Source organism: Coenobita brevimanus, chromosome 44 (genome assembly GCF_032717465.1).
Source record: "Coenobita brevimanus isolate Jiangsu-jjx chromosome 44, ASM3271746v2, whole genome shotgun sequence".
Taxonomy (NCBI): domain Eukaryota; kingdom Metazoa; phylum Arthropoda; class Malacostraca; order Decapoda; family Coenobitidae; genus Coenobita; species Coenobita brevimanus.
Genome location: NC_136997.1, coordinates 5,251,291 through 5,263,885, shown reverse-complemented (window position 1 = coordinate 5,263,885; position 12,595 = coordinate 5,251,291). Strand labels below are relative to the sequence as shown.

General features: G+C 38.4%; 1 protein-coding gene across 1 annotated transcript in view; it reads right to left on the bottom strand.

The window, feature by feature from the left end:
* LOC145397953 (glutamate receptor ionotropic, delta-2-like) overlaps positions 1-12,595 on the bottom strand; it is a 137,825-nt gene that overhangs the window by 36,779 nt on the left and 88,451 nt on the right. The window contains exon 3 of the mRNA XM_080270929.1: positions 8,590-8,789. Within this exon, the coding sequence (XP_080127055.1) occupies positions 8,590-8,789 (200 nt within the window). The remainder of the gene's footprint in view (positions 1-8,589; positions 8,790-12,595) is intronic.

Sequence of the window (12,595 nt, the reverse complement as noted above, 5' to 3'; positions counted from 1 at the left end):
TTCTCCCCTTTGGGGCTAAGATGCGAATGAATGCGTTTGAGTGGATGAGTAAATTGAGAGTGTGTCGACCTGTCTCGGCTACCTCCCTTTCCTTGGGGGAAGCAGCCTGGGTATATATATATATATATATATATATATATATATATATATCTATATATATATATATATATATATATATATATATATATATATATATATATATATATATATATATATATATATATATATATATATATATATATGTTGACAATGGATGTATGTGAACTAGTTCCTGCTTCTGACAGTTCTTTTTCGTATATTGATGTACCTTTTATGAAAGCACATGCCTTCTGGTTCTTTCCTATGTTGATAATTCCTATATTAATCCATGTGCCTCGATTGACAGTCAGTAGGTGATAGGTGCAGGTGTGTAATATAGAAAGATATTACGTATCTGCTGTCGATGGTGTTCTGTAGGTCTACGTATTTCCCCTCTTAATTTAAGCATACTACTTAGGTTTAGCTATTTGCGTGTTTTGGCTTAGGTATTGGGTAGCAATGTGTTTGTTTGACTTATCAGCATTAGGCTGTTTTATAAGGTTTCTTTTTCTTGAGCCTTATCGCCTCCTGTGCTTACAGACAGTGTGCCACAGAAATTGAGTCGATATTGTCTCAGGAAATCAGAGACCGGGACATTAAACAAACTGAAATCCATGAAGATCTAAACGTAGACTGTAAGAAGCCTTGCAGAAGATTACATACCGATATACCTTAGTGACTGAATAAAAAAAACATTAGATTGGATACTGTGATAGTGAGTGGGATCCACAGAATAAAGAAAAATTAAATCAACTCTAGGACACCAACCACCAATTACACAACATAGGTTGGCAAAATGAAAGTTAGTAGTGTAAGATTTCTAAGTAACAGAAAGCTTGGAGAGAACACTGTTAAATTCAGCAGTGCATCTAAGCAAAAGATGCATCCTCAAAGTATGAGTATATGCAGCAACTTCGCATAGCACTGATGAACAAACAGAAACATTTGATTACATCCCGCAGTTTATGGACAAAGAAAAGACCAGATATACTATACTCATGGGAGGCTTCAGTGTAAAAGCTGACAAAAAAAATAGAGAAGCATGTATGGGAAAATTCGGAGTGGGAGATTGGAATGAATGAGACGAAATGGCAGCAAATTTTGCTAAAATGTTAAAAATGAGAATCATGAACACAGTCTTTCACAAAAGAACAGGTAGAATTTTATTTTCTTAGAGACGTTGAATGGAGCAAGGAAAAACAAAGGAAAAAAAAAAGTCCATGTGCTTAAAGGCATCCTCCATTCATAAAATATTTATAACAACTGGATTTAAATATAAGTGGATTAAATGTTTGTGGGAAGCAACTCCCAGGAAGTGAATTCCAAAGAGTAGTAGTTCTGAGGATAAATGAATTTTGATAAGCAGAGGTTCTGCATTGCGGGGGAGAGAGTGTGAGTTCATGGGCACTCCCAGCTGCCCGAGTATTTTGGAAGAAAATGTTAAGGGGAGGCACAATTGAAGCCAGTTCGTCAGAGCACTTACTGTAAAAAAATTGATAAAATAATACTAAAGAAGCAACATCTTTACCTACTGAGAATGGAGGAAGGTCCTGTGTAATGGCAGGATTATTGATTAATCTATTGGCTTTATTTTGAATTTTGTCCAACTGCCTTAATGCAACCGCTCCACATCCACTCCAAAGTGGTGAACAGTATTCTATCTGAGAATGCACATGACTTTTCTATATTGTGGCCATCTGCTCGTCAGTGAAGAACTCAAGAACTCTGTACATAAGTCCCAATTTTTTAGAAGCATTTTTAGCAAAGGATTTAACATAAGCTGTCCAGCTTATGTTGGGGTTTAGAGTAACACCTAGGATATCAATTATAGTGGATATGGGAATATTGGCATAATTTAAAATTATGTGAGAGTCTGAGGGATTCTTTCTGTTGGAGAAATTAATGTATTTAGTTTTCTGAGCATTAAATGAGACCACATTTGTTTGTCCCCAGTGATTAATTTTAGAAGGTCCTGGTTCAGAGAAATTGCTGTGTTTATTTGGGAATTTAAAATATCAAATTGTGTAAAGGAGGTACTAAGTGTGAAAGAACTATGAAGGGTCAAGCCATCAGCTTAAGAGTGTAATGGGTTGTGAGTGACAGATAGGAGGTCATTTTTATGAATGCGAAAGAGAGTTGGCGCCAAAACTGATCCCTGAGGTACGCCAGCGTTTATAGAATGAAACTAAGAATAAATTCCATCTACCATGACCCGTATTTTTCTTTTATGAAGGTAAGATGAAATTAGAGGAACCAGTGATGCAAGGCCATAGTGTGATATCTTAGACAATAAGGCCCGGTGCCATACTCTGTCAAATGCATTTGAAATATCAAGTGCTATTGTGTGTGTTTCACTGTGTTGGTCTGCTGTTTTGTTAATCTGATTGGTAAGAAGGCAAAGAATGTCTACAGTTGAATGTACTTGTCTAAATCCATACTGACGATCACTGATTAATTTATTGATTTCTAGATGCTTGACTATGTGTTTGTTAATTAGTGTCTCAAAAACTTTACCGAGAATGGAAGTTATTGCAATTGGTCTATAGTTTGATAGATCAGAAGTTGCCCCCTTTTTGGGAACAGGTTAGATATTTGCTTCTTTCCAAGAGGCTGGAAAACTTGAGGTACGGATGCATAAGCAGAAAAATTTTGCCAATACAAGAGCCAATACTGAGGAGCACTTTTTAAGTACTATTGAAGGAATTTCATCTGGACCAGTAGCTTTGTCTGCTGAGAGATTCTGTAATACAGCTTGTACGTATCTGGTGTGAATCATGAAAGGAGGTATTTGAGGGGAATCAAAATCATGTACAGGAATATTGTGATTTTCTGTATTTAGGGTTGAGTTTGTTGAAAAAATGTCAAGAAGAAGGTTGGAATTTCCGCGTGGGTCAATTACTAGATTACCACTGGGGGACTGTAACGGTGCAATGGAAGAGGTGGTAGTGAAGTTAGTTCTGAATGAATTAAGGGTTGACCAGAATATTTTGTTATCATTTGGGTTGTTTAGTAATTTGTTAGCTTGCCTATGTAGAAAGATTGATTTAGAAAGATTGATAATAGTTTTGGCATGGTTTCTGATATTTCTATAACAGTTAAAGGCTTCTTTGGTTTTGTTCCTAGTATAAGTGTTACAGGCTAATTGTTTTATGTTCTGTTACTTTAGCACAATTGTGGTCAAACAATTTAGGAGAATTACATCTTATTCTGTAAGTATGATGGGGAATGAATGTTTCCATGCTGACTTTAATGAAATCCTGTATGTGGCCCAATGTGGAATTTGCATCTTGGGAGAAAAAGAAGGTCCAAGGAACATCCATGAAAAAGTTTTGAAGTCCCTTCCAGTCTGCCCTGTTGTAGTGCCATTTAGTCACCACGACAGGTTCAGAACAGGAGGGTGTGGTAGGTGCTAAACTGGTGGCTTGAATCAGACAATGATCCGAGGATCCGAGGGGGGACTTCACGTCAACATTATAATTATCTGAATTGGTTGTTAGAATGGATGTGGAAGATGTGCAGATTGGCCTGGGAGGAAGATAGAGTCCCGGAGGATTGGAAGTCAGGTATAATTATTCCCTTGTACAAAGGAAAAGGGGAAAAAAAAGTGTGTGGTAATCATAGGGGCATTTGTCTTCTTAGTGTAATGGGAGAAGTATACGGTAGGATACTTACTGACAGAGTTAGAGAAAGAACAGAGGAATTAGTTGGAGAAGAACAGGGAGGCTTTAGGAGGGGAAGTGGATGTGTAGATCAGATATTCATTCTTAGATGTTTAACGGAAAAGTTTCTAGAGAAGGGAAAGAAGTTGTATGCAGCCTTCATGGATTTGGAGAAAGCATATGACAGGGTGGATAGACAAGGATTGTGGAGTGTATTAATCGGGACCCCAAAAGCTCTGCAACATCCTTGGGGAGACCGAGGTCTCTTTCTAAATCACGGAGTTCATCCTGAGAGAAAGGCTGTGGCTCAGTGGTCGAATACATTGGGACAAATTATTCATCATCAACTGCAGCACTTTCTTCCTCAGAGTGAGTTTCTGCATAATCAAGACTATCAGGTGGAATAGGGATTGGCAAGATCAGGTCAGTGTGGTACAGGTCTTATTGCTGATTGAAGATTAGGGGAAGAATTCTTATTCTTTTTATTGTATCCTTAAATTTTGCGGGAACAAAAATAACAATCATTGCTATGATTTTTGCATTCCCTGCATATCGCTGCTATGTCAAAGGCAAGAGCCTTCTTTTTAACTTTAGCCCGATGTCTTAGCTCCTCAACATAAACAGAGCAGGCACTGTCAGGGGACAACTTTTTTTCCTAGTTACCATGTTTTACTTCAAAGTAGTCATAATAAGCTTTTTTCTACACAAAATCAGTCATGTTCTGTCTCTGTTTTTTCACTACAAACTTTCCACAAATGTATTAAAAAAGATCAGGACAGTTCACACAACCTCTTGACACCATTATATGATCATTGACAGTAAAAAACAAAAATTAATTTACCTGTAAAGAGAAGAAAAACAATATGTATCACTATTTCTTAAAAAAAAAAAAACTATTTTAAATAAATATCAATGTGATTAAAAGGAAAAAAAACTCCACTGAAAGTCACTTATAAATGCATTAGTCAACTGAGTCACAGTGAGATATGTTTGCTGCACTCCAATACTGGTATCACTCATCACTGTGTCGTGTTTAAGCTATATTTTGGCTTATTATCAGATTTTAAAAATCTGTGTTTTTATAAACATGGATTTTAATATTAGAAAATATTATATTCAAACTTATTATCATTGTAATAAAATATCCTTGTGTAAATAATTATATAGTGAAAAAAAAAAATAAAAAAAAATATATAAATATATATATATATTATATATATATATATATATATATATATATATATATATATATATATATATATATATATATATATATATATATATATATATATATATATATATATATATATATATATATATATATAAAACAAAATGAAAAAAGGGTTTTGTGAAAAAGAAAATGTTACGTGATGGAGAAAAATGCTTTTCATTTTTAGATTCAGCATCCTATCTATCTTTCTATCTTTATACCTAGGCTGCTTCCCCCAAGGAAAGGGAGGTAGCCGAGGCAGGACGACACACTCCCCATTTACTCATCCATTCAGACACATTCATTCTCATCTTAGCTCCAAAGGGGCATCCTAAAATATATAAAAAATCACATGAAATAATAAAAACTTTTTGTTTTTCAATATAAACCTGTTATTGTTATTAAAGGTACTTATACAAAAAAATGCAATAGTTCAAAGGTTATTTGACCTAAAACCTTCAACCTTGGTCAGCTTAGTTGGACAGCTGTTCATTTCTTTTGGCCAAACAAAATTGTCAGTCTGTCAACTGGATCTCTGGATATTATCCAGAACACAGAAAAGTGAGTCAGCCAGGCTATATCAAGAACCACTTCAGCTAGGAAGCTGATGTCTTACTGCAAAATAACCTTAACCCATTTCCGCCCAGTGTCCTCAATTTAGGACAGAACGAAGCATTTTAAAAGCTTAATAAAGAGAGGAACGCCAGGGTAGGGACCTAATGAGCTTTGCGATAATCAGGCAACAGGCATACGGCAGTACGCTTAGCACCCATCCAGTCAAATCCCTCGCACAGGAACTCTGGGAGCTAATGAGCCAAACACCGACAAATCTGTCAGTTTCCTTAATGCAGATGCAGGCCGGAAGGAAGTATGGTTAGAACTGATTGAATTATTCTCTGAGATCGCCTGGGGTAAAATATTAATACTTTCCTGGATATTCCAGATGAAACCTAATTTTCCATGAAGGATTAAAGTTAGAGCAACGAAACTTGCTCGACACGACTATGATGACCTAAGGTGACATGCATAGGATCAGTGACCTTGACCTCAAGGTCCTTTTATAACTCGGCTTCTAGTATACAGTGCCTGTGGGAAGTTTTTCTTTATCAAAATTGTTCCATGACAAATTTCAGGCTTTCTATTTACTCGTATTACTATGAATCTTCTTTTCTCCTTCTTCTTCTTCTTCTAATTATTATTATTATTATTATTATTATTGTTATTATTATTATTATTATTATTATTATTATTATTATAATTATTATTATTATTGTTGTTGTTGTTGTTGTTGTTATAATAATAATAATAATTATTATTATTATTATTATTATTATCGTTATTATTATTATTATTATTATTATTATTATCGTTATTATTATTATTATTATTATTATTATTATTGTTATTATTGTCATGCTAGATGTTTTTAGGTCGGCTTCTCGCCCTAAAGACACTGACTACTGAGCGGGGTCATCTTTCGAGACAGGAACTAGAACACCTAAACAGAGGAACAGGGCATAAAAACTCGGCAGGCTACCTTAACACATGTATTGCCTTAATTCAACTCTCTTACAATATACATACAATGGTATACAAAAATAGGGCACAGGTGCAGTGGTGGGCTTATTAGTGGCAGTACTCACAACATACATAATTCATACAATGAGATTACCCTCCGTCTGGGACACATACAAATAATACAAAGAGCTTGGAGATACAGTTCACTTATAGCCTTTCTCTCCACAGACCTTGTGTATAGATCTCTGTTTCTAGACCCAAGTAACACACACGGTATGTCAGAGTTCACTGTTCTTAGTTACATTCACTATTTGATTCCACTGTCCACTGCTCTCAGTTCCAACACAATGTGAGTATGGTCTATCTCATTTTCTTGGCGGACACAAGAATGACACTACAGAGTTTCTTGGGTGGCTGACACCTGGGTCATTAGTCAAGGTGGCGCCCGGGAGCAGAAGGTGGGCCCACAGGCGTGCACGGGACCACTGCCGGGGGCATAGAGGCTTGAGCGTGGTCCTGGTCAGGGGTGCAGGGAGGCTCCCTCCTGGCAGAGCCTCAGCCTGGGGAGTGGCCCTCGGGACTGGGGCCAAACAGGGTCAGGAGTCACTCCTGATGCTTCCTGCTCCGGGCAGAGGGCCGTCGTCGGGAGGAGCCCAGAAGGTCCCGCTCTGGGGTCTGGATGACGTCCCTGGGAGGTGGGAGATTGTGGTCACCACACTGCTGGGGTGCCGTCAGGGGTTGGCTGTGGCATCCCTTCCGGGTGGCATCCAACAGGTCCGGGTGCCGGCCGGGGGCAATCAGACACGTGTGGATCCCCTCCTCGGCAATCGGGCTCTGCCACCACTCCTTGAACTGCAGCTCCTCCTTGGAACTGTACCTGTGGAGAGAGTGGGGAGAACGTTCCACGCAGCCTCTGGGTGGAGGGCAGGCCGCGCCATAGACTACCTCCGATTGGGAAGCCCTAGAGACTGCGGATGATGGGCGTAAGGTGGCCAACCCATCCCCAGTACTGACAGAGGCTGATGCCACTGTGCTGCTCCCGAAGGAGGAGGAGGAGGCGGATGAAGGGTGTACAGTGGCCGACCCTTCCCCAACATGGACGGTGGCCAATGTCGCGGTTCTGCCTCCCTCTGGAGTAGCAGCCGACGTGTGTACAGTGGCCGACACATCCAACCCAGGGAGTATGATGACTGGCACCGCGGAGCTGGTTCCGGGTGTGGCTGCAACAAAAGGACATATGGTGGGTGATCCTTCCCCGACATGGACGGTGGCTGATGCCGTGGTGCTGCAGGGAGTAACAGCAGAAGGACGTACAGTGGCCGGTCCTGCCATGACACAGACGGTGGCCAATGCCGCGGTGCTGTCTGGGACTGTGCAAGCACAAGTCCCACCCTGATCCTGGCGAGCATTCCTTCCACTGCAGTGTAGTGTACTTTTCCTGTAAGGTTGCTGCTGGTGATGTTGAGGGGAAGAGGGATGTAAGAGTGTGACATACCGGAATCCGACTCACTCAGACCTGGCGCATTCCTTTCCTGCCCCACCGTGGTATCTTCCTGGGCTGGGGGTGGGGTTGCAGCTCAGTTCTAGGGTGGGGGATTCCTCGATGGTGCATATCTCAATTATTATTATTATTATTTTTATTATTATTATTATTATTATTGTTATTATCATTATTATTATTATTACTTATTATTATTATTATTATTATTATTATTATTATTATACCGTGTTAGATATGTCCAGGTACTCTTTGTTACTTGTAGGAAATGCTTTATTCATCATGAGGGGTAAAAAAATTTTCATCACGATAATTCTCGGAAACAACCGTGTGTGTGTGTGTGTGTGTGTGTGTGTGTGTGTGTGTGTGTGTGTGTGTGTGTGTGTGTGGATAAATGTAATTTATTATCAGTAGATGTAATGAGCATATGACTGTCAGACAGGAACGACCAAAGGTCTTTAGCTTATATGTCAATGGGAAGGTGTTCTTCGCAGTCCCAGTAGATCAACATCCTCACATGGCATATACAGTAAGTATGGATAAAAAGAGCTGCAAAACACTGAACTTACTAGTTTGAGAGAGAGAGAGAGAGAGAGAGAGAGAGAGAGAGAGAGAGAGAGACTCACATGTAATGGGACTTGGCCAGCTCATCTACTGTCTGGATGCGGCTGGGGTAGGCAGGGATGGTGAGGACGGCCATCAGGTTGCCGGTGTAGACAACAGCCAGGATTTCCACCACCATCCACCAGGACATCAGCCACACCCGTGCCCACCACATCCGCAGCTTCCTGTCATTCATGGCTTGACCCAGCAACACGGCAGCCACCTGAAATATCAACACCCATGCTACCAGACATAATTACCAGCTGTGATAGCAAAGCTGGTATTGTTTTCAAATTGTCCATCTCTGTGTCTGTTAGCACGATAACTTCACAGCAGTTCAAGATATCACAAAATTTCATGTGTAGTAGGGATGAAAATCTCCTACGAGTTCGAAATTGGTGAAAGTAGGTCTAGGTCTGTGTGTCTGTTACCACAATTATTTCGTAACTGCTCAAGATATCACAAAATTTTACAGATGCGTACTAGGGATGAAAATCTTCTAAGACTTTGAAATTGGTGAAAGTAGGTTAAAGGTCAAGGTCATACTCCAACCCGTGCTAGATATGTGTCGACTCGCGTCTGGTGTGATTCCCCTTTGGGGGGTCTCTAGTTATAGCCTGTTCAGCTGAAGACGTCCTCATTTGATAGTGTTAAACATATTCGACCGAATGCACTTACTGTTGTTTATATTTTAACTTCCAAGAATTTGCACTGGTTACAAACAGCAATATTGAAGCTGGTACTGTTTTTAGATTTTTTGTCTGTCTGTGTGTTAGCACGATAACTTCACAACCACTCAAGATATCATCACAAAATTTTACAGGCGTAGTAGGGAAAAAATTGACAATGCGAGTTCGAAATTAGTGAAAGTAGGTCGGGGTCTGTGTGTCTGTTACCATGATAACTTCGCAACCACTCAAGATATCATCACAAAAAATTATAGGCGTGTAGGCCAAGGTCAAGGTCATATTCGAGCCGCGCTAGATATGTTTCGGCTAGCAGCTGGTGTGATTTCCCCCTAGAGGGGAGCACTAGTGTGATGTCGTTTTAGTAATTCCCGAAGTAAACCAGTGTCTCATACATAATTTGGTACTTTTGGGGTATGTTAAGCAGTATGGTTGCGAATTTTGTTTAAAGCAACTAAATTAAAAATTACTTTCCCACAAGTTCTTCAACGATGTGCGGTCCTTTTTTCACAGTTTGGGAGCTCTCTGGGACTTGAACGTTAAAACTGTCGGTATGGGATTCCTTAAAATATACACAGCGAAGCCCTAAACGTTTTTACAGGATTTATAAGTACTGCAGCCACTGTGAAAGTGTGTATGCAAAATTATATTAAAAACAACTTTTGAATCCCTTTATGCATTTTTTTTTTTTTACTGACACTAAAGACTTAGCTATTGTTGTCGAGTTGGTACCAATGTATACATTGTATGTATGTATGTATGTTTGTTTGTACATATGTATGTATGGATGGATGGATGTACATATGTATTTATCAATTTATGTGTGGTATGCATATGTACAGGCATATGTTAATATAATATTTCGTCAATGCTTGAACCAAACTGGATTAAAATTGGCACATAAATAATGCCTGGGTACAGAAAAATGTGATTCAGTTATAACGCAAATCGACCACAGGTGAAACGGTTATGACTAAAGCACCGCAGTGAGGGAATGTCAGTATCTCAGGAATACCTGATCCGTTTAGGATCAAACTTCCCACGTAAACCTTCCTCCTGCCCTATTTAAAAAAAAAAAAAAAATACTCAAAGACTTTGATACTGGATATGAAAATGGGCAGAATGTAGCTTCATATCTCGGAATAGCTAGTATTCCCGAGTTTGAACTGACGCACTTCGAAACCATTACAATGGTGTGTGGTACAGTAGCCATTACAGATACGGATAGTCAACAGGCAAGCTGGTTTTAGATTCTTCAGTAATATATTTCAAAATGCATGGTGCTTAAGACTTCTGCACAATAAGTTGTGCATATATATATATATATATATATATATATATATATATATATATATATATATATATACATTATATATATATATATATATATATATATATATATATATATATACATTATATATATATATATATATATATATATATATATATATATATATATATTGTAACATAGCCTATGATTTCATCATCCTTTGTGTAATTCTAACGTACAGTATGCTGCATGTTTGATCAAGAGCGTGTTCTACCTCACTCCCCCCCTCCTCCCTTATAGTAGAGTAAGTCGTTCTTTCTGTTGTTCAGAGCAGGAGTGTCAACTCTTTGTCCCCTCTGGCTTCATTTGCGCGTCCTTCTTACAAGTTGTATCAAGCTCTGCCGGCCCCTATATAATGAGCTCAGTCTCTGCATTAATTGCCACTTAGATCTGCTCCTCATTTTGCTCACATCTCTGTCCTCCCCTGTACAGTTGTCATTACTGTGAGTGCTCAGGAAGTCTCCAACCATCTAGCAGCTGTGTAATTTGAGTATAAGTGTTATTGCATTTTGTTCTTGTACTGTATAGCATAGGGTGTTGATTCGTAGGCCTAGTAAAGTTTTTGTAATTCATATTGTCAGCCAGTGGTAATAATATTTTGTGTCTGTAATAATATATCTTGCGTTAACTGAGCATTATCCAGTGTTTTCTCATTTTATCAGGGCTGACTTAGATAAATTTACTCATGCTAATTTCGTGTTAATAGAGGCTATTGCAGTTAACCATATATTTAACCCGTTTTTTGCCATTACATTATCCTTATGAGTCCTGAATGTTTTGTTGTTCGTTTGAGCATTAAACTTTAACTTATAATTTTACCTAACTCTTTTGTTTTGAACCTGGAACTTTACGGGACAGTAGTGATTTTTAGTATTCTCACTTAAAGTGTACATTATCTTTCTCTGTTCCGTAACATAAATTTGGCGACCTCTTATCAGGATATTCAGGATATTATCATAAGGATATTGCTTGATATTTTGTGACTGATTTATTCATGATGTCTACTATTACTACTCTTGATGAAGACAAAGATTTTTTGTCAAATGTGCAAACAGTGTTGGATGTAGAAAACAGAACAAAAATTGAACTTAAGCTTGTTGCTCAACAATTGGGAATTGCTGTTCGCTCTCATCATTCTAAAGATCAGATTGTTGACATGATTAATGAAAGCTTGTTTAATGTAACTCCTCCAAATGAGCAAACGCAGATTCAATTAGCTAAGTTACAGCTAGCCCTGCAGGAGGCTCGTACTAAGGAGGCTGAATTTCAGGCAAATGCTCATATTCAGGAGGCACAGGCTCAGGCACAAATTGAACTTGCTAGGATTCAGGCTGACCATGAGTATCGCATGAAACCAGGTGGAACTGGATCATCTAGCTCTGATGATTTTGATGTGGCTAAAAATGTTAAACTTGTCCCTCCTTTTAATGAATCTGATTTAACAAAGTATTTTCAGTTGTTTGAGAGGGTAGCTACAGGTTTTAATTGGCCCAAAAAGTATTGGCCAGTACTCCTTCAAACTGTTCTCACCGGTAAAGCTCAAGTAACTTATGCATCTTTGCCTCAGGATCAATCTGATAATTATGATGTAGTTAAGAGCTTGATTCTTAAGGCCTATGAGCTTGTTCCTGAAGGCTATAGAGTAAAATTTAGGACAACTTATAAGCAAGATAAGCAATCCTATGTTGAGTATGCAAAAATCAAAGATCTGTTAGAGTAGTGGTTAAATTCTAAGAATGTGGATTCTGATTTTGGTAAATTTAAGCAGATGATTTTGCTGGATGACTTCAAAAGGTGTATTAATAATGATGTAAGCCTATATCTTGATGAGAAAAGAATAGATAATTTGTCTAATGCTGCAGTTTTAGCTGATGAATATGTTCTCACTCACAAGAGATATTCTAAAGAAAAAAGGAAAGCTGAGAGTAAGTACGTTGCCTCTACTCAGAGTACAGGTAACAGGAAAGAGAATAAAGATGATGTTTCTCAGGAAGTAAATACTAGCTTCACCTC